Raw genomic sequence first — 18451 nt, forward strand, 5'->3', positions numbered from 1 at the left:
AACAGGAGCAGGGTGGCATGGCGAGGAGAAGGCGAGCTGGCACCATGGGCACAGCCATCTTCCCGTGCCTCTTTGCTATCCTGCTCACCAGATGCTCCCCAGCAGGCTGTGCTGGAGGGAGTGACTCTGCATCCCACAGTAAGTGAGCTTTCTTCCTGCCTTAGGAAAAGTCTGGGTCTGCTTCAGGGAGTCCTCCTTATCCAAGGTATGCTGGACAAACATGTTGAGCTTGCAAGAGAGGTGTGTGGGTGAGCTTGTAAGGTTGGGATGCTTGTGTATGTCTTGGGGGGATCCTCTTTGAGCTGCTCCTTGTGTACACGCTGCCCAACCCTGACCTTTGCTCTGCAGGCACAGCCAGCACCACAGAGAAACCTGTCCTGTTAAACAGCATCCCAGAAGCCGAAGCCTTCATCAGTGGTGCAGAGGTGGCAGTCATTGGATTCTTCCAGGTGTGTTCACAGCACCTCCCCTCTGCCAGTTGTGAGCTCTATCCCACCCTGATGAGAGCATGAGGCTGGATGTGGTGTAAACACCTGCCAAAGGCAGCTGTTGTCCCAAAAGGTGCTGGGGCTGTGACAGGCATGTGGAGGGATTAGCTGATGGGTCACAGAGAGAGCACAGGGAATTTGGTCTGTGCATGGAAAAGGAGATGGAGCAAGGAAGGAAGATGAAGGAGGCTGTAGGGGCCTGGAGCAGGTGAGAGGGAAATGCTGCAGGGGAAGAAACAAAGAAATGTACATGGTAGAGAAATTGCTGGTGAGGGGTGAATAGGAACATCAGTTATTTGCTGTAGTCAGCAAAAGCAGAGTAAAGCACTGCATGTGTGACAGGGATGAGGAAGCCAAGTCTCAGGGAGAAGTGATAGTGCCGGTCCGCTGAAGTCCAAGAGGGTTTGGGCTCAGGCTGCAGGCTCTTCTTAGGGAGGATGTAGGCATGGTCTCTGTTTCACTTCTTTGTTCCCCAGAGCACATACCCTTGAGATCTCTGTCTCTTTTTATCTAAATTCCACTGAATTCAAAGGTGTGTGACAGCTATGAGTCCCTTGCTCCCTCCAAATGGCATGAGTATTTTCCCTCAAAATAAAAGGAAAATATTTATTGAGCTACAGCACTGTAAAACAGAGGCCTCTTTAACAGGATCTTTATTGCTTTTAAGGTCCCCAAATTGCACCTTTTTCCATGTTTTCACTGCCTCATGTCAGAGAAACTTTCAAAACCAGGTCCTTTTGCAAGCACCTCTGTCCTTCTGCCCTGTGCCTGGGGCTGGAGGGCAGTCTAGGGAGGGCATCGTGCCCTTGGCACAGGGCAGTGGCACCTCCCAGCCCTCCAGAGAGAGAGAACCAATGGTGCTGCCTTCAGTGCAGGCAGCAACAAGTCTGGGAGCTGTGAGCCTTATGCCCAGGGGCCTGGTGAGCCCTGATCACAGAGCACCAGCCGCCTCGGCTTCGGTGCCCGCAGGCAATTGGAGCTCCTTGGGGGCTGCTCCGCAGCGCTGAAGGTGTGCAAAGCAGCCCGGCAATCTGCACAGGCAGAATGAAAGCGCCGAGCCGCCTCCCTCCCCGAGGGTAGCTGGCAGAGCTGTACCCAGAGCCTCCTCCTGAGCTAAGCAGGGACACGGCTCCTTTTGTCCTGTGCCACAGTGATCTCCCCCTGCAGGACTGCATTCTTCAGAGCCAGACAGGAGGCTGCTACCCTGCAGCCCCAGCCGCCGGGAGCAGGAGGCAGCAGCCAGCCGCATCCCGGGCTTTCAGTGCCGAAGCATGGCCGGGCTGCATTTGAACAGCAGATAAAGACGTGTGTGTGCCATGAAGGCTTGGCTCTCGGCCTGAAAGTAGATTCATCCAAATAAAGCCCATGTTCTCTGCTCACCATAAATTATTTCTCTGCTGCAGCCCTTCAGCTCACTGCAGCATGTGGCTCGGCATGCTTCCCGTATAATGAGCACGGCCTCCCCGACTGGGAGCAGCACGCCGCGATGGAAACACAGCACACTGCTCCAGAAACCCCACGTGTCGCTGAGAAAGGGCCACGCTCGGCCTGATTAAACCCCAGGTTTCCCAGGAATGCTCCAAAACTCAGCGAGATTATTCCCACCCTAGGCTTTAGCGCTCTTACCAGAGCAATGTTGATGCGCTGGCATTTCCAAAACAGGTCATGAGAGATGTTTTTCTTTGGAATGAACAAAGAATTTTGTTTTCCCTTCTCTCTGGGCTCACAAACAGCTGAGCTGACAGTTCAAACTAAAAAGAAAAACAAACCAATTTCCAAGCAGAGACCATGTCTTGAGAATTTATATCCAAGAAATAGAAGTATCAAAAATACATCACTAAAAAGTTGGGAATGGGAATAGCAAGGAAGGCTTTAATACAGGCAAAGGATAGTAGTAGTTAATGCTTTCTGCAAGAAAAAGAATGGACCTCAAAATACTGAGAAATTGCACACAACCTGAATTAACTACTTTTTACAAAATGCACCTAAGATATCCTTTTGAAAGGAGCCACGGTACTGATGATGCAAGGTGCTCAAAATTGTAACCCCCCGACTCTAGAATCAAGGTTAGCATGAAAACGGCGACGTTTATAGATGCGTATATATTTTAGAAACACACACATAACATGCTCATAGATATAGATATGGACATGGATATGGATATACAGATATAGATATGGATATGGATATATAGATAGATATAGATATGGATATATAGATAGATATGGATATGGATATGGATATGGATATGGATATGGATATGGATATGGATATGGATATGGATATATATATAGATATAGATTAGACAGATATAGATAGATATAGATATAGATATAGATATAGATATAGATATAGATATAGATATAGATATAGATATAGATATAGATATGGATATAGATTTTTTTTAAAGATCTACAGCTATACTCTGATGAGTGCCCAAGGACTCAGCACCATCCTGGCAGGTTCCCGGATCCCGGAGCCCGCCCGCGCTCCCGCGGGTACCGAGCGGCCGGCAGGTGTCGCGCTCGTGCCGCCCGGTGCCGGTGCCGGTGCCCGTGCCGGTGCCCCGCTCGGTCTCGGCCCCTGACCGTCCCGCTGTGCCCCGCAGGAGCCGCAGAGCCCCGAAGCGGAGCAGTTTCGCCTGGCGGCCGGACAGATCGCGGAGGTGCCCTTCGGCCTGAGCAGCAGCGCCGCCGTGCTGTCGCACTACGGCGCCCCGGAGAACACTGTGGCGCTGTTCCGCAGGGTGCGTGGGCCCGCGCCTGGCGTGGGGAGCATCGCGAGCTGCTCCCTCCGGGAACAGGGAAAAACCTGCTTCTCCACAACAAGGGTCTGGTTCCGGGTCAGCCAGCGCGCTGGTGGGGGTGGGAGGGGGTCTTGGACATACAGCAGTATGTCCAAGATGCATACAGCAGTAAAAAGCATAAAACTCATCTCTCCTTAGGGCAAGACAAAAATAGGGTTGTCGTTGGCAGTCAGGCTGCCTGCCCACCTCAAAGTACACCCCTCTTCTTGCCCCAGAAAAGGCTTTTGCTTCTCAACTGCAGAGTGCCTGTCGCTGAGACATGGCTTGTTAATTACACCTGGTAAGATTCTCCTATTTAGGTGTTTGCCCTACGGATCTGGTTCAGCACTCAGAGCTCTGCAAAAAGCAATGCCTGTGTTTCTACATGACCTGCCCAGAGCTTGGCATTAACTTGGATGGGGTTTCTGTGGTTTTGGAAAGGGTCCTGAGACACATGAAAAGTGTCTGGAGTCCATGTCACAATGGATCAACACAGCAGGCTTGATACCAAAACTTGGCAAGTGTCACTTCAGGCAGGCAAAGCTGTCTCCTAGGGTACAAAACTTTTCCAATGAGACAGAAAACACATCCAGACTAGGTCTCTGCAGTTAAGAGATGCTGTGCCACCCTACACTGTGGTTTGCAGACTCATTTCCTAAATATGCTTTAGGCATTAGAAATCCTGCTTTGGAGTTTCTTAGGGATGGATGTTGCACTAGGTCATATCTCTGTTGACTTCAGCTCTAAGTGCAGGTAGCTCAATGTAGCCTCAATGTAGCTATATTTGCTGAAATTTAAGGAGATGATACTGGGAAGGGCCATGTGCTTGCTGCAAAAGTAGCAAGAAAAGTTAAGAGCAAGTATTCCACTAGTTACATCAATTTCCCCACGTTGCTCCTTCTTGCACAAGCATGGCAGAGGTGGGTGTGTCTGAAGAGGAACAGGGCCCCAGGCAGCACAAGATGTCCTAAAAGCCAGTGCAGTGTTGTGACACCAGACCTCTAAGTGCTCGAGGTGGGGAGAAATGGGCACACACCACATGTTGTAGGGAAACTAAATATGGCAGCTTGGCCAAGTTCTAGATCCAGCTTGTACAAAGATTGGACAGTTTGTTCTCTTTTTTCCCCCTCATAATTTCCTGCACCATGTTTACCACTGATATTATCCAAATAATTAAAAAAAGAATGATCTAAGAGTGAGCAATAGTTAGGCACGTCCTTTTATTTAACCTCTTATTTGCTAAATGTTGCAATTTTAAGCAACACCCATTTCAATTTTGGTTCTTAGTCATTGTGGTTTTCTTCCAAAAATTTTGAAAAGATCCTTTGTTTTTGCACCATGCAGATAGTGAGGACGACTGCATTGGGAGTGAGTTTGATAAAATAAATTGTTTGGATTGTTGGAATTTGTATTATATTGAATATTCTTTGTTCAGAGTCAAGCTTTTGCAATCGAACTCTTATTTAATATGGAAAAAAAAACCAGCCAAGAAAATAATACAATAGTCAGGTTCAAATATGGTCGACAATTCACTTGTCTGATTGTCAGTTTTTCTTAAATTATCAGACACATTATTTTTTCTTTTATCCTGTGATGAATAATGTGTAGGAGTAAGAGGTCAGAGATAAAAAGGAATTTTAAAAGAACGGATGCAGGAACTTGGAATCAAACACTCATTTGAAGGATACAAAGATGCGTCACCAGGATAGAAGTGAATCAGAGGCATAGACAAATTTTTTTCTTTGCCTTTGCAGTGTATGAAACACAATGCTTAGAAGTTTAAACCATAATTACAGTAGTAGGAGGGACTGTGTCAACTGGTGAGACTTCTTTGTATACAGGGGAAAGAAACAGATTTATTCCAGTAAGAAATCCTGATAGACCTAAAAAGAACATAGTTAACAGATGCTAACAACCTAATTACATGGAGTGATGAAGACATTTTGACTAGAGCTTCAGCTATTAAACGCAGGCTATTTTCCAGCCTTATTTTCTTAAAAACATAAATGTTGAGTTGTGATTCAAGATGTTATGATCCCCAGATGGAAGTCAGAGGTTTCCAGAAGCCCATGAAAGCCAAGAGAAGACTTTCTGTAGAGTCCAGGCTGCTTTAAGATTGGTTCTCAAGGCCTGTCTGATCTCACCCACCCAGGTGTTGCACTGTCCTGATCTTATGTACTTGAGCAGAGCTGCCCTTTCATGTTGTGCAGGAGGAAATTCTGTGAGAGGAATCAGGCCACACAGTCTGAAATTCACCAGCTTGTGTTGTCAGACAGGGCGGGTGACTGGTATCAAAAACCTTGCCAATGACCACAGGACAGCAAAAATTACTTTAGATGTCTGCACACCACTGGAAAAACTAACACAAGACCTTTCAGATGTTGTCCACATGCAGAGAATAAAATCTGGGGTGTGAATGTGGACTGCTCCTCAGCCCCAAGAACCTCATTCAACATATGTATCAATGGCTTTCAAATCCCAAACTTTGATCCTCCTTCATGTCAGAGGCCACTACCACCATGGCTTAACTCCATCACATCCTCTGGTGGTACTACATAGGAACCCTGCCCTTGAACTCTAGTGTATTGCTATCATTCCGTGCTTGCCTGCTTTTTTTTTCTGTTTACCAGGTCATGAAAATCTCAATAAAATCACATATTTTGAGGGGATGAAGTGTGGGGAGATGTGTGGCAGGATGAATTTTCCTCTAAAGCTGAAATATGCTGGGCTTACTTTTTTTAAATTTTTTTCTTTCCTGCTGTACTGGAAGAAAAATCCTCTTTTTATTGGAGAGATTTCCTGCTTGCACAATGTTTCCAGGAATTCCATACCGGGCGATGCCAATGTTTATTACTTGTAGAAGAAACAGAATAAGCAGATGAGGATGTTTAAAAGGGATGTAAAGCCAGTATTGATGTGAGGAGTTAGATTGTTTAATGACCTTTCTCCACAATTGCTAGAGTAGTTTGTCAGCTAATTCTCCCTGTCTCCAGTGCATCGAGAGCTGATAGTGTAGGGATGTCTGGAGTCCTAAGAGATTTCTGTTATACCATGAGTTTGCCTTGTCCTTGGGAGGCTGGAGAAGGCTGGGAGATCCTTATCTCAAAGTGCAGACTCGTTCCTGTAGGTTCTAGACCTCTAGAAGAGGTGGGGGTTGTGCAGGGCGGAGAGAGGATGGTGGTGTCCCAGGGGGTGGGTGTCTCTGTGAGAGAGCGCAATCAGTGCCTCTGGAGGAGGTGCTGGGAGGAGAGGACAGCTGTGACTGTAGGTGTCTTTGCCTGCCTTCAGGTGGACAATGACCGGCGGGACCTGGACATGAACAACAGGGAGGTTGATGCCAAGAAGCTGATTCGCTTCGTTCGGATGAACGAGCTCCGTCTGGTGACAGAGTACAACCCTGTGGTAAATACCAGCTCCCTGCAGTCCTCACCCTCACACTTGGCCTTCTTCCCACGGTATCCTCTGGCCCCAGTTTGCATCTCCAGTTGGATGTGAGGGTCGGAGCAAGGGTGTGGATGGGACTGGGGAAGCCACACAGTTGTTCACTGCTGTTCCATGTGTGGACTGGAAGCAGATTTGCTGTGGCGTGAATGTGGTGGGAGAGGAAGGGACTCATCGCAGTTCCTTTGGCTTTCCAGTAAATTTGGGATGTTGAGGGGCAGAGAACTCCATTTCTTACTACTCTGCATGCAGTGCTGCTTCCTCCCATGGACATTTGCTGTGTTGTGCCATGCCTGCAGAGCCAGCTCAGCCAGAATGCCCTTTCTTTGATGAGCCCTGAGAATCATGGAAGCTCAAACGACCTGCTCTCAGAAGGCAGGATTTCTGCATCACTCAGAACATAGGGCTTGATGCAAGCCCAGATATTTGAATGCATATTCAAGAATGGGTTGGGAACTTCCCAAGCAAAATCTTTCTCATCCCTTCCATCATTCATCTGGAATTAATCAGTTCAACAACAACTACCACCACCAAAACAAACAAACAAACAAACAAACAAACAAACAAACAAACCAGACACAAAATCAAGCTTAGAATGCTTCCATGTTGGCCATCTTCATTGGCTCTCCCATCTGACTGGCAGGGTCCCAGCACTGCTTCCTGCTGTAGAGGTTGACCAAGGATTTAGGTTCTTCTGAAGTCTTAGCAGTTCCTTGGTCTCATTGCTGTGGAGTCAATAGGTACTAGAAGCCCCAGCTGCTGCAAGGCTGAGACTTTATCATTGCTGATGGGGTATTTTGAGGCCTTCTGGATGGCTATAACAGTGCTGACCAGGCTCAGCTTGTATCAGGGAAGAATGGCCCAATCTGCTGAAGAGCTATGCCTTTTCAAGATAAACTCAAGGATCATCTAAGAGAACCAATGAGAGTATTTTGTTTTGAAATTTAACTTTTTTTCCCCACAATGAAATATTGTAGGAGTTTGAGTTTTTTATCTGTAACAAAAAAAAAGTCAAAACTAAAAACAACATTGTTTTTTTCACCTTCAAAAGGGAAAAATGCATTTTAAAATCACAAATTATTTCTGGGGACTGCTATATCCTGCTCCCTTGGCCTAACAGCCCTTTAAGAATATCCACGTCACATCAGCAGGGATGATGTTCTCACGACTATTTTATTTTGAAATTTAACTTTTTTTTTTCCCCACAATGAAATATCGTAGGAGTTTGAGTTTTTCATCTGTAACAAAAAAACCCTCAAAACTAAAAACAAAATTGTGTTTTTCATCTTCAAAAGGGAAAAAATGCATTTTAAAATCACGCATTATTTCTGGGGACTGCTATATCCTGTTCCCTTGGCCTAACAGCCCTTTAAGAATATCCAAGTCACATCAGCAGGGATGATGTTCTCATCTTTGTAATTTCCCAGACCTTCTGAAACCTTGAAGCCCCTATTAGATCCTTTTGCAATTCATGGGACAATGCAATTTCTTTATGCATTTCTGTTAGTGCTTTGGGCTCTCACTGCATGGTGTCCTGTTTGGCACCCAGGCTGTCTCCCTGATGGAGAATTCCTCAGCTGTTCAGCTGGTCCCCTCCACCCTGATCTGTCAGTACAGATGTTGCTACAGTTTTCTTCCCAGATGCTCTGGAGCTCTATCAAGGTGCTGCAATTAACAGTGCCTCCTGCAGTTGCTGGCCCAAAGCTCTCCCAGCTTCCCAAAGGTAGCTTGGTTTTTAATAAACATTTATTCCCAGTGCATTTGCTGTTTGCATCCAAAAATGCTGCAGGTCAGCAGATAATGGGGTCACATGGCTCGCACCAAGTGCTGCCAAGAGTTTCTCTCCCCATCCTGGGGCCCTTACTGTTTCTCCTACATACTTTAGGATTTTTTAGGCAATGTTTACCCTGTGGGCTTTTCAGGAGAGTCGGATGTAATCCAGCCTTGCTGATGAGCTCTGCTGATTGCTCTTACACGAGGTTGTGTGGACAAGCACACCTTTGTGCGGAGCTGCTGGAGGGAACTGCTGCTCCCTCCTTGTCCGCTCTCACCCCAGCCTTGTCAAGGGCCTTGGTGCTGGCCGGCTTCACCCTCACCTTCAGCCTCATCCTCCCCCACAAAGTCCTCTAACGCTTTCCAGCTTAGCTTGCAGCCCCTCTACTGCTCCCCGCCTCAGCGGCACACCATCAGAAAAGTGAAGGGATACAAAATACCTGACAAACATTAAGCTAACAGCAGAGTCCCGTCTGCCAAAGTCTAGATGCTCTAGATGTTATTCACGGCCCTTGCCAGCATGCACTCCCTGACCCCTTCCTTGTTACTCCTGGAGCTTGTGGAAACTTTCTGCTCCCACTGGCAGGGGAGTGCCAGTGGTTTCGGTGCACACAGTCTGTGCCTCTGTGGTTTCGGTGGCACTAGGGAGGCAGCGGGTCTGGCCCCACTCCTGTTTAATTTGAGGGCGAGGCTGCAGGCCTGCAGGAAGCAGACAGAAGTGAGGTGAGGAGTGAGAGAGTTCATGGAGATGGTGCCGTGGCTTCTTGGGCAGTGCCAACCCTGGTTCCTCACAGAGGGCCAGTGTGTAGTGCTCACGTGGGCCTTGCCCAGGGTCTTCTCCCACTGTGGGACAGCAGAGCCAATTTTAACCCTCAGCACTCAGGAGTGTCCAGGCCATCAGGCTGCTGAAACTGTTAACTCATCCCCATTCTACATACAGTGTAACACTAAAGAAAGAAAACAAGGACAAGCACCAACCTTGACATCACAAATCCTTCCCACTTTCTTGCTCATATTTCAGAGAGGTGCTGGACCTCAGCGATTTAGGACACCCTTACATTCAGTGTTTGCTGGCCTTGCTCTTCACATCTTTAGTCTTCAGCTTCCTGTATTCTGCCCTACTCCTACTCCTCTTGCTTAGTCACTAATTATCTTAAGGCCAGTGATGGACCTTTGTGGTCTTCAGACTCTTGTCTGGGGAATAAGCAAAGCCAGGAGGTTAAGAGCATCTGCAAAGAACCCAGATTGGATACCCCCTGCTTTAAAGAAATCTGTCCCACTTTTGATGCTGATTTGCAAAGAAACCACAGCTGAGCCATGTCTCACTGACACTGCATCCAGTGCCAACTGAGCGTTCTCAATCTCCTTGCCTGTGTTTGTGTCTCTGTGCTGGGCAGACAGCAGTAGGTGTGATGCAGAGCTCACTCCAGTTTAACCTCCTCCTGATCACAGACAAGATGTCTCCAAAGCACCCTGAGCGAATGCGCAAGTTTCGGGCGGCGGCAGAGCTCTACAAGGGGAAGGTAAGTCCAAACAGAGAAAGAGAGGCTATTGGGGAGGAAAAAAACCCAGTGATTTCTGCCCTGAATGGGGAGGGCATAATCTCCTCTGTGAATTATGAGAGCAAAGGTCAAGTAGCAGGAAAAGTGGATTATCTGGATAATTAAATGGACGGGTTGGTTCTGTTCACCTTTTGCCAGTTTGCCACCTTGCGGGGGGAAACACCCTCTGTATCCTGCTCTCTGCTGTCTTGCTGAAGCATCATGGACTTTGCTGGTTTTAGTCGAGTTCTGTTCCTTTGTACGAGGAGAAAACACACAGCTGCTGCTCTTCAGTCTGGCAACAGTTGTGCTCTACTGATGTGAGAGGTGAATTTGTATCTACAGCCTGCAGGATGCCAAGAAGCCTTATATAAGTGACCAGCTAGCAAATAATGTCAGTGCTTCTTAACCCTTTCTCTTCTGGAAATGGCTGTTTTAAAGGAGCTGAAAATTTATTGCTTCGATTTCCCACCCTAAGGTGATGAGATAGATGAGGTGTTTCAGAGAAATTTTGCCTGAATCTCATCCCTCTGGGAACAGAACTCCCCACATAGTAAATCATCTGATGTCTGCTTCTCTGCCAGCAGCTGGATTACAGTGGAATTTGTGTCCAAGGAACAGAGGAATGAACTTGCAAGCAAAGGAGGATTGGGAGCAACAGGAAGGCATTGTGGCAAGGGAGAGCAACAGATGGGAGAGGACAGAGTATCACAGCAGTGGGGAAGGATGAGCTGAGAGGTGCAAAGAGGTCTTCCTCTGAGAAGTGTGGAGCTGGAAAGATTTGGGATCTGATAAGTAGACTATCTGTAGGCATCTGGTTTTGGTATTGAAGGAACAGATTATAAATCAAGTATAACTTCATCTTCAAATTCAGGGACCACCTCAAAACCATGCAATCTCAGAAGTCTTGAGACTTGCTTATGACAGGACTGCTTTGGAACCTTTATGTCTTTCCTAACCATTGGCAAGAGACTAGCCAGAAACTATGCATCAAAATTAAAAAGTCTCTTCAAAAATGTTTTGCTTTGATGAATATGTAGTTATAAAAGAAAACTCATTTATCTGTAAAATTCCATTTATCTATTGTGAGATGCGTGTTAAAGTGACACAATTAACGCTATTCTCCATGAGAAGCAGGGTCTGATACAGGTCTCCACCCTGCAGCTATTTCTTCCAACACATGCTGTTTAGCATCACTATCCTTTGCTGATGCAGCTGCATCTAGTTTTCATGTGACTTGCCTACATCTGAGTAAATAGCTATAATTTTCCTAGAAATACTTCACAAAACATTAGATAAAATGTTGTACTGAAGTTCAGACAATTTATGAATTCTCAGCAAGCCAAATCTAGGTTTTTTTTTATTTGTTCAGGCATATTTCCAACCAAATAAGTCAACAAGTTTGCCAGAGCAAAGTACAAACATTAAAGATGTGGGGATTTGACTAATTATTTCCATTTTATTGCTGTGGTACTCGAGGACACAGAGATGAAGTGACCTAGAGTCTAATAAGTTATTTTTCCCGAAGGAGTGGCACTCTGAGAAGTAATTTGTGCTTTGGACTGCCCTTCTAGAAAGCAGAGAGAGAGCTAAGATCCCTCTGCTTGAATTTTAGATCGGGATAATTAGGATTAAGCAGAGTGATATGGCCTCTTAGGCTTGTTCCCATTGCTTTGTCATATGGAAAGACCTGGATTGGTTTGGGTATCAGTGGCAGCCACTGCACAATACCATGAAGATCCCTGCTGGCTAATTTTCCTTTGTGAAGTTATGTGTTGTTGGAACTACTAAGTTAATTGAGGTTTGCTTCAAAATAAGTATTGATTAGATTTTGCTTTTCAGTGGCTTGCAGATTGTCTGAGAATAAATGCAAGATTCTTGACTTGAATTTTGTTCAGGATTACCAGTGAGTAATTCCTGTCCTGTGGGATAATGGTGAAAGGTTTGTTTGTGCTGAGTGCTACCAGTGTTTTGTGCAAGGAATCATTGCTGTGCAGTGGAGGGGTGTTCAGGCTCCCTGTGAGCACGTACCACTGCTTCCAGCACAGCTCTACAGTGACTGCAGAGTGCCAGAACAGAGTGGGGATGCTTGGTGTTGCAGCATTCTTACAAGGCAGTGCAGAACACAAACGGAGCCTCGAAAAGGACTCCAAGCAGGAGAAGGGGCACTGATCCTGTCACACATCTCTGCTGCATGCTGATGGAAGAGCAGTCCTTGTCATTGTCATCACCACTGGGAAGGAAAAGAGAAACTTGTTGCTTGGATGGAGAGATGAAGAGCTGCTGCTGCTGAGTGACTGACCCCAAAGAGTGAAGAAAAACAATAGAATTGTGAAATAACTTAGGTTGGAAAACACTTCTAAGATGTTTGAGTCCAACTCTTAATGAACATGAGGAAGTGATTCTGCCAGTTTCTGGATTATGGTCCTTTCACCTCTGGGTTATGATATTTTCACTTCTGCCTGAGGGGCAGCTGAAATTTTCAGCTGGAGGATCCATGAGGCAGGATGGTGAGGGCTTTAATTTGAAAACAGTCTGAACTGCACCTGGAGCAACAGTGAGTGCCTGGAGCAATCTAAATTTTTCTAGATTTTATTGTGGAACACGAGCCCTGTAAAATGTTGGAGATGAAAATGCAAATGGTAGATGATGATAAACAAGCAGAAGCTGGCCACAATAAGAAGAATTATGGTAGTTTTCTAGCACTTTTTGAGAAACAATTGTGGGTGGATAACAGCTAACAGCGTTCAGAGCACTGCAGCTGTGGGAGTAAATCCACCATCCTTCTTGGATCTTCAATCAAATATGTGCTTATTTGAGAAAGTACTGCCAAGAGTACAGGCAAGGAGAGGAAATGCACTAGAAAGGAGATGTCAGGGTTTGCATTGCTGAGCCAAACTAGAATACTTATATTCAGTTTTGTTTCTACAGTGTCAGAGTATAACATGACAATTACAGCTGGTGTAACTCATGGGCGTTTGCAGAAGTCTCAACAAGGTGATGCTGGGAATAACAAAAGCAGCTTTTGTTGCAGCTGACATAATTGGTTTCCAATGTCAAAATTATTTGGGTAGGGATGTTTGTAAGCTCCCTTTTAATTTAGATGTAGGTCCATTTAGAAATGAATTCTGAGAAACTCCTGCTGTCCTTCAGGAGTTCTTCCATGGAAATGAAAAGATGATGCCCTTTCTCTTGCAGACAGTTATTTGTACATTATTTATTCTTGTCAGACACTGATGGCTCCAGAACAGAGAGAGATAATATTTAGAGATGCCTCTTTTAACCATAAACAGAGAAGGCTGTAAATACAGACTTTTTATCTCACTTAATAGATATCTGTAGTAAAGTTGTTTTTATAGCTGTCTTTTTTTAAAATTCATAACTGATGTTTTTGTTTTGCTTTGATGCACTATGATGTAAGAAATCACTCAGATGTCAGAATTTGATCTTTTTGCTTATACAAAACAGTGAACTTCAGCTCTCTGAAGTTCAAAGTCAAACACAGGATATAAGGCTTGACCATCCTTTCTGTTTGTCTTTGTTGGAGGAAAAACTAAGCAATGGCAAATTGGTTTCTATCATTGCAAATTGGTTTCTATAATTTCTATCAGTGCTATTTTCAATTATCTTTAATTCCCTGGGCAGTAGCAGCATTCCATATCTTAGTATCTGCCACAAACTTGATGTTCTAAAGGCAGTAGACTAGGAATCAAGTTGTCAAGACACCAAGAGAGCACCAGGGTACAAAATTTATGAAAGGTGGTTTATTGCAAGTGATGGTGCACAGAAAATATCATGTGTGAAGGGGACATTTTGTGTCAGGGGTTTCACATTAATGCAGGATATCTTTCACTGCCTGAAGCAGCAGATCTCTGAACACAGGTAGAAGATTGCTACAAAATGAAAAAATTAATGGAAATAATCTCAGAATTTAAAACACCTAACCAGTACAGGATGGTACTGGTTGGTATGGTATGAAATGGAAAGTGAATTTTCTGTTTGGGATGGAACTAACTGATCTCTAGCAGTGCCATTAGAGTTGCCATTATAAGTGGGATTTGTTTTTGGTGAACTCTAGCTTTGCTAGGTCATCTGAGTAAAGGTTTTAGTCTCTTTTCAGCACTGAGAGAGAAGGACAGGCATATGCTTCCTTCTGTTCTAAAATAGGTGGAATAAAGTGCCTGTCACTGCTTCTTGTTAGAGGTTACATAGACAACTGGCTGAGACAAGACTAGGATCTGGATGGCAGAGGTTAGGCAATGTGAATTCTACCTCATGGTCAATATAATTGTCCATGGTTACTGTGTTCATTCTTTATGACTGGAGCTGACTGGGAATCCCAGAAAAAAAAAAATTCCTTATAAGAAAATTCCAGTTCCAGAAGATGTCATCTTGTCATGGAAATGCGACAACTGAGAAACCTTCTTGGTTTTCAGCTGCTGTGGAGATCAGGCTTCCAGTGCTAGTGGCCTCTGGGCCAGCACATCCTACCTTCTGCCCCAGAGGTGTGACCCTGAGCCCACACAGCCCTGCCCTGGCAGGACTCCTGGAGCACAGCCAGCACAGGTGGGCCCTTCTCCTGAAGGAGGACCCATCCCATGTCACAGACCTGCCAGGAATGCACCATTCTCACAGGCATTAAGGTGTCTTCTTCTGAGCTACAGTGGCCAAATGCAATTGCTCTCTTCCCTGTATGTTTTGAATACAGGCAGAGAAGGAAACTTCGCAGTACTTTGGCACACTGTAGCTCTGTGGGCCAAATGGGAGTCATTAGAGAGATCCAAGTCAGCAACTCTGAATGACAATGACATCTCAGCCTTTCTAGCTGAGGGGCCACTTTGTGTGTTTCTGTTTGCTCCTGTGAGGAAGAAGGCATTCAGAGTTCTAAACCTCAACCTTTTTGCTCTTTTAGACTTACTCTATTCTTGGTATTCATAGATAAAGTATATACAGCTTTTTGGTTTTGGATATTTTAGCAAAGCCTGGAAGCTTGATGAAGTGAAGAATATTGACTAACATTTATTCATTATTCATTATTCATCTGTTTTAAAGGTGGTGGAGATTTTGTATAGGAAGTGATGCAACAATATTTTTTTTTATTTTAATGACTTCTTCTTTAACATTTGATTAAAAAAATATTGTTATCTAGTCAATCTCTTACAGAGAAACCCAAAATGAATGCACCATGAAAATGCAGTACCATTTACCATACTGACACTCTGAAAATGCTTCCCTCCAACACTGGCCTCTGTTTCCAGCTTTCTAGTTGAGAAGAGAGCCCTAAAACATTGTATACGGCTTTCCATCTGAAAGCCTCTTAGATCATGTACCTAGACCTGTGAATCTTAAATATATGACCCTTTTCCAGCTTGGTGTTTTATCCTGCAAAAAGATGAATTAAGTGCTCTGGGAGAAGTACTCCACCATCTGTCTGCTCACTAGCTTTTTCCTCTTGGGGCACAGTTGGCTTTTGGAAGAAAAATTACAAATGGTGAATGCCACGTATCCAGTGAAAGTGCTGTTCCTGTTTCTGTATTTCACTAAAAAACTGAAGTTAAAGCTCACAGCAGCCTAACTATTCCTCCTTCCCAACAGGCTGTTGCCTAGGAAAGTTTTCAGATATATTTGTTTTTTATACAACATAAATTTAATAAGTAAAGAATTTAGTATTTATGAAGTTTATTTTTAGAGAAGAAAACAAGTTTGGAGCTAACTTGAGTGTTCTTCATTGAAAAGAAAGAAAAACATTAGTCACAGCCTGGGAACTGGGCACGTAATCTTCACATTACATTACTTCTTTTTTTTTTTAACTCTTCTTTTCTTGTGTAAGTGGAGCCATAGCCTTGTCCATAGGTACACTGAATGTGCTAGGCCCAGCAGATCACACAGGGAAAAAGAAGATAAAATTACACATGTTAGCTGGGTGTTTTTTTCATTGACTTGGATCTCATCTGCTGAGGGATTCTATTTAATCAGCTCACTGATTTAATTGTTTAACTGCTATATATATTTTTTAATAAATTTTATGGCAATGACTGTAGGTCATTGTCATCCTGGCTTATTCATGTTGAGCTTCTCTCCTCAGGTCTGAACACTCCACAGAGCTGGGCTGTATGGACATCGGTGTCTTGCCAAAAACTTCTGTTTCCCAAATCCTTGCATCCTCATTTCTGCTCACTTCAACATGTCCTTTGGTTTTGGTACTTCATGTTCTTATCCTTGCAGGTTCCTGATGCACTGTACTTCATTCCCACATTCTTGCAATTGAATTTGATTCTTCCCACACCAAAACCCCTTTTTACACTGGGTCTTGCAAGGATGTGAGGATCTTATCCAAATAGCATGCAAGTAAAAGATTCAGCTTCTTTGACATTTGCTGTTAAGATAAAAGACATCTTGTTACCTTATCTATTAAGAGAATAGATAAGGAAACTGCCCTCCTGTTGTTCTGTAGCTATATTTTTTAAGAAAGTGAAAGAAGACATTTTTTTTTGGTAGTGTAAGTCTGGACTTGATAAAATACAGATAAATGTACTGCATAGAGCTGCTAGATAGTGACCAAGGCAAGTGTTGTCCTAACAGAGTATGGATGGTTTTCTCAAACTCTTTATAAAAATATCCCTGTTAATCTTCATTTGATCACTGTCTGGGGACCTGTTCTCTGTCTCAGCTTCTGTTTTTCTCACGTTTTCTTTCCTATTTCCGTCACAGATTCTCTTTATCCTGTTAGACAGCAATTTGAAGAGCAATGAACGAGTACTGTCGTACTTCCAGCTGAAGAAGTCCCAGCTGCCAGCTCTGGCTGTGTTCCACACCCCAGATGACGAGCATGAAGTGTTGACTGTGGATGACATCTCCGTTGAGCGTGTACAGGACTTCTGTAATCGTTTCCTGCAAAGAGTGCCCAAGGTAAAGGGGGTCCTGATGCTGTTGTTTACCAGGCTCTTGAAGAAGAAGACTTCAGTTCCTTGAACTCCTCCCCACCCGTCACTTTCTCTTTCATGTACATTTCCACCTGAATATCAGAGAAACTTTAGACTTAGGGCAGAGCAGAGGTGGATGTCTTTGCAGAGCCTCTTTCTTCATTGATCTCTGCCTTCTAGTCTACAGCAAGAAGAATTCACTGATCTCTGCAGCTGTATGAAGGACCCTGTGAAGCATCTATCTTTTGGGAACAGTTAGGAAGAAAGGGTGAAGGGTGCTTTTGGATGGTGAGAAGAGAGGCAGTTGATGGCAGCATATGAGAGCAGGTCACAGAGACCAGTGGCATGGATAGAAATTAAATCTATCAGGGAGACTACAGAACATTGTACAGCCTTAGGACTTTACCAGTGATTTCTACTGGGAAAGGCACAATTAAATCTTAATGTTCATGCAGTGTTATAAGTTCTCTCTCTGTCAAAATTCATCCTCCTGTAGCACAGGGTCTGTGTGTCGTGTGACAGAAAAGAGATAGGGCAGTGGCATAGACAGCAGAGGGAGGCATTTGAGTTGTTTTGTTTTCTTTATCCCTATGCTGAGAAACTAATTAATGTCAAAACTGATTTCATGCCTCTAATGTGTTTTAGAAAGAAGACAAATCTGAGGAGAAGCCCCTCAATGAAGAACTCTGATTCTTTCTCAGCCAAGAGGATGACTGCAGCCAGAGTCTGTTTCTGGTATATGAAGAATTCACTCTGCCCTACAGCTCAGCAAATCCTGAGCCAAGTCAGTCATGGATTCCCATCATCATTCCATGTACATACATACTGTCTGTCCTCTTCAGGATTCTCTTCTCTCTTATCTCTTCTCATTTGTTGGCTCCAGAGTTCTTTTTTCAGTACTTCAGGGCCTCTGGTATTGCCCTACAATATGTCTTTCTGTGCCACTGTTGGAGCAAAGGGTGGCACAGTGAAATGACAGTATCAGAAGTAAAGCTAGTAGTTCCAGGGATCTGTTTTCCTCATTCTTTTGGGTTTTGGTGCCATGCTGGGATCCACTGTCAGCCTTGTCTGATACTACAAACAGAATTGTTGCTTGATATCACGTGAAATTTTCCATTTATTTTACTAAATAAAGCAGTAAGCGAATGGCCTGAATTTTTATACAAATGTTATTTCCCACTCCCCTCGTCTTTCACTTAAGGACAAAGTCTCTCTATTTATGATTGAATAAGCTGAAAAACCTCCTTTCTCTGAGTTTAAGTGATGCAATGCCTAACCAGTCAGGCTGGTTGCTAAGAATCATTCCCTATGGAAATGGACCCATCATCAACAGATATTTCCACCAGGGCAGGAGATATCTGTGAAGCTTTGGGACCAGAACAACACTAGGTAAGCAGGTGTGAGATGGTGCAGCAAAAGTGAATAAACCTAAGATGTTGCAGACAGTAACCTTACCCAGGAGAGGCTGTTGTGGATCAGAGCAAGGCACGCTCCCACCAT

The 18451-nt window shown here is 44.4% G+C and overlaps 1 protein-coding gene across 1 annotated transcript; it reads left to right on the forward strand.

Annotated features, from left to right (window-relative positions):
• Positions 1-17: 17 nt before the first annotated feature.
• Positions 18-18097, forward strand: ERP27 (endoplasmic reticulum protein 27). The gene is made up of 7 exons (XM_039703808.1): positions 18-138; positions 349-449; positions 3097-3234; positions 6562-6675; positions 9885-10010; positions 16740-16937; positions 17597-18097. Exons 1-7 carry the CDS (start codon positions 18-20, stop codon positions 17639-17641), a joined length of 843 nt encoding a protein of 280 aa, XP_039559742.1. The 3' UTR covers positions 17642-18097.
• Positions 18098-18451: the final 354 nt, after the last annotated feature.

The sequence above is a fragment of the Passer montanus genome, unplaced genomic scaffold (genome assembly GCF_014805655.1).
Source record: "Passer montanus isolate IOZ18808 unplaced genomic scaffold, ASM1480565v1 scaffold17, whole genome shotgun sequence".
NCBI lineage: Eukaryota > Metazoa > Chordata > Aves > Passeriformes > Passeridae > Passer > Passer montanus.

Excerpts from the sequence above, each read along its gene's own strand:
- ERP27 (XM_039703808.1), top strand. The coding sequence starts at position 18 with ATGGCGAGGAGAAGGCGAGCTGGCACCATGGGCACAGCCATCTTCCCG. Across the intron at positions 450-3,096 it reads CAGTCATTGGATTCTTCCAG|GAGCCGCAGAGCCCCGAAGC; the intron begins GTGTGTTCACAG and ends TGTGCCCCGCAG. Across the intron at positions 16,938-17,596 it reads TCCTGCAAAGAGTGCCCAAG|AAAGAAGACAAATCTGAGGA; the intron begins GTAAAGGGGGTC and ends AATGTGTTTTAG.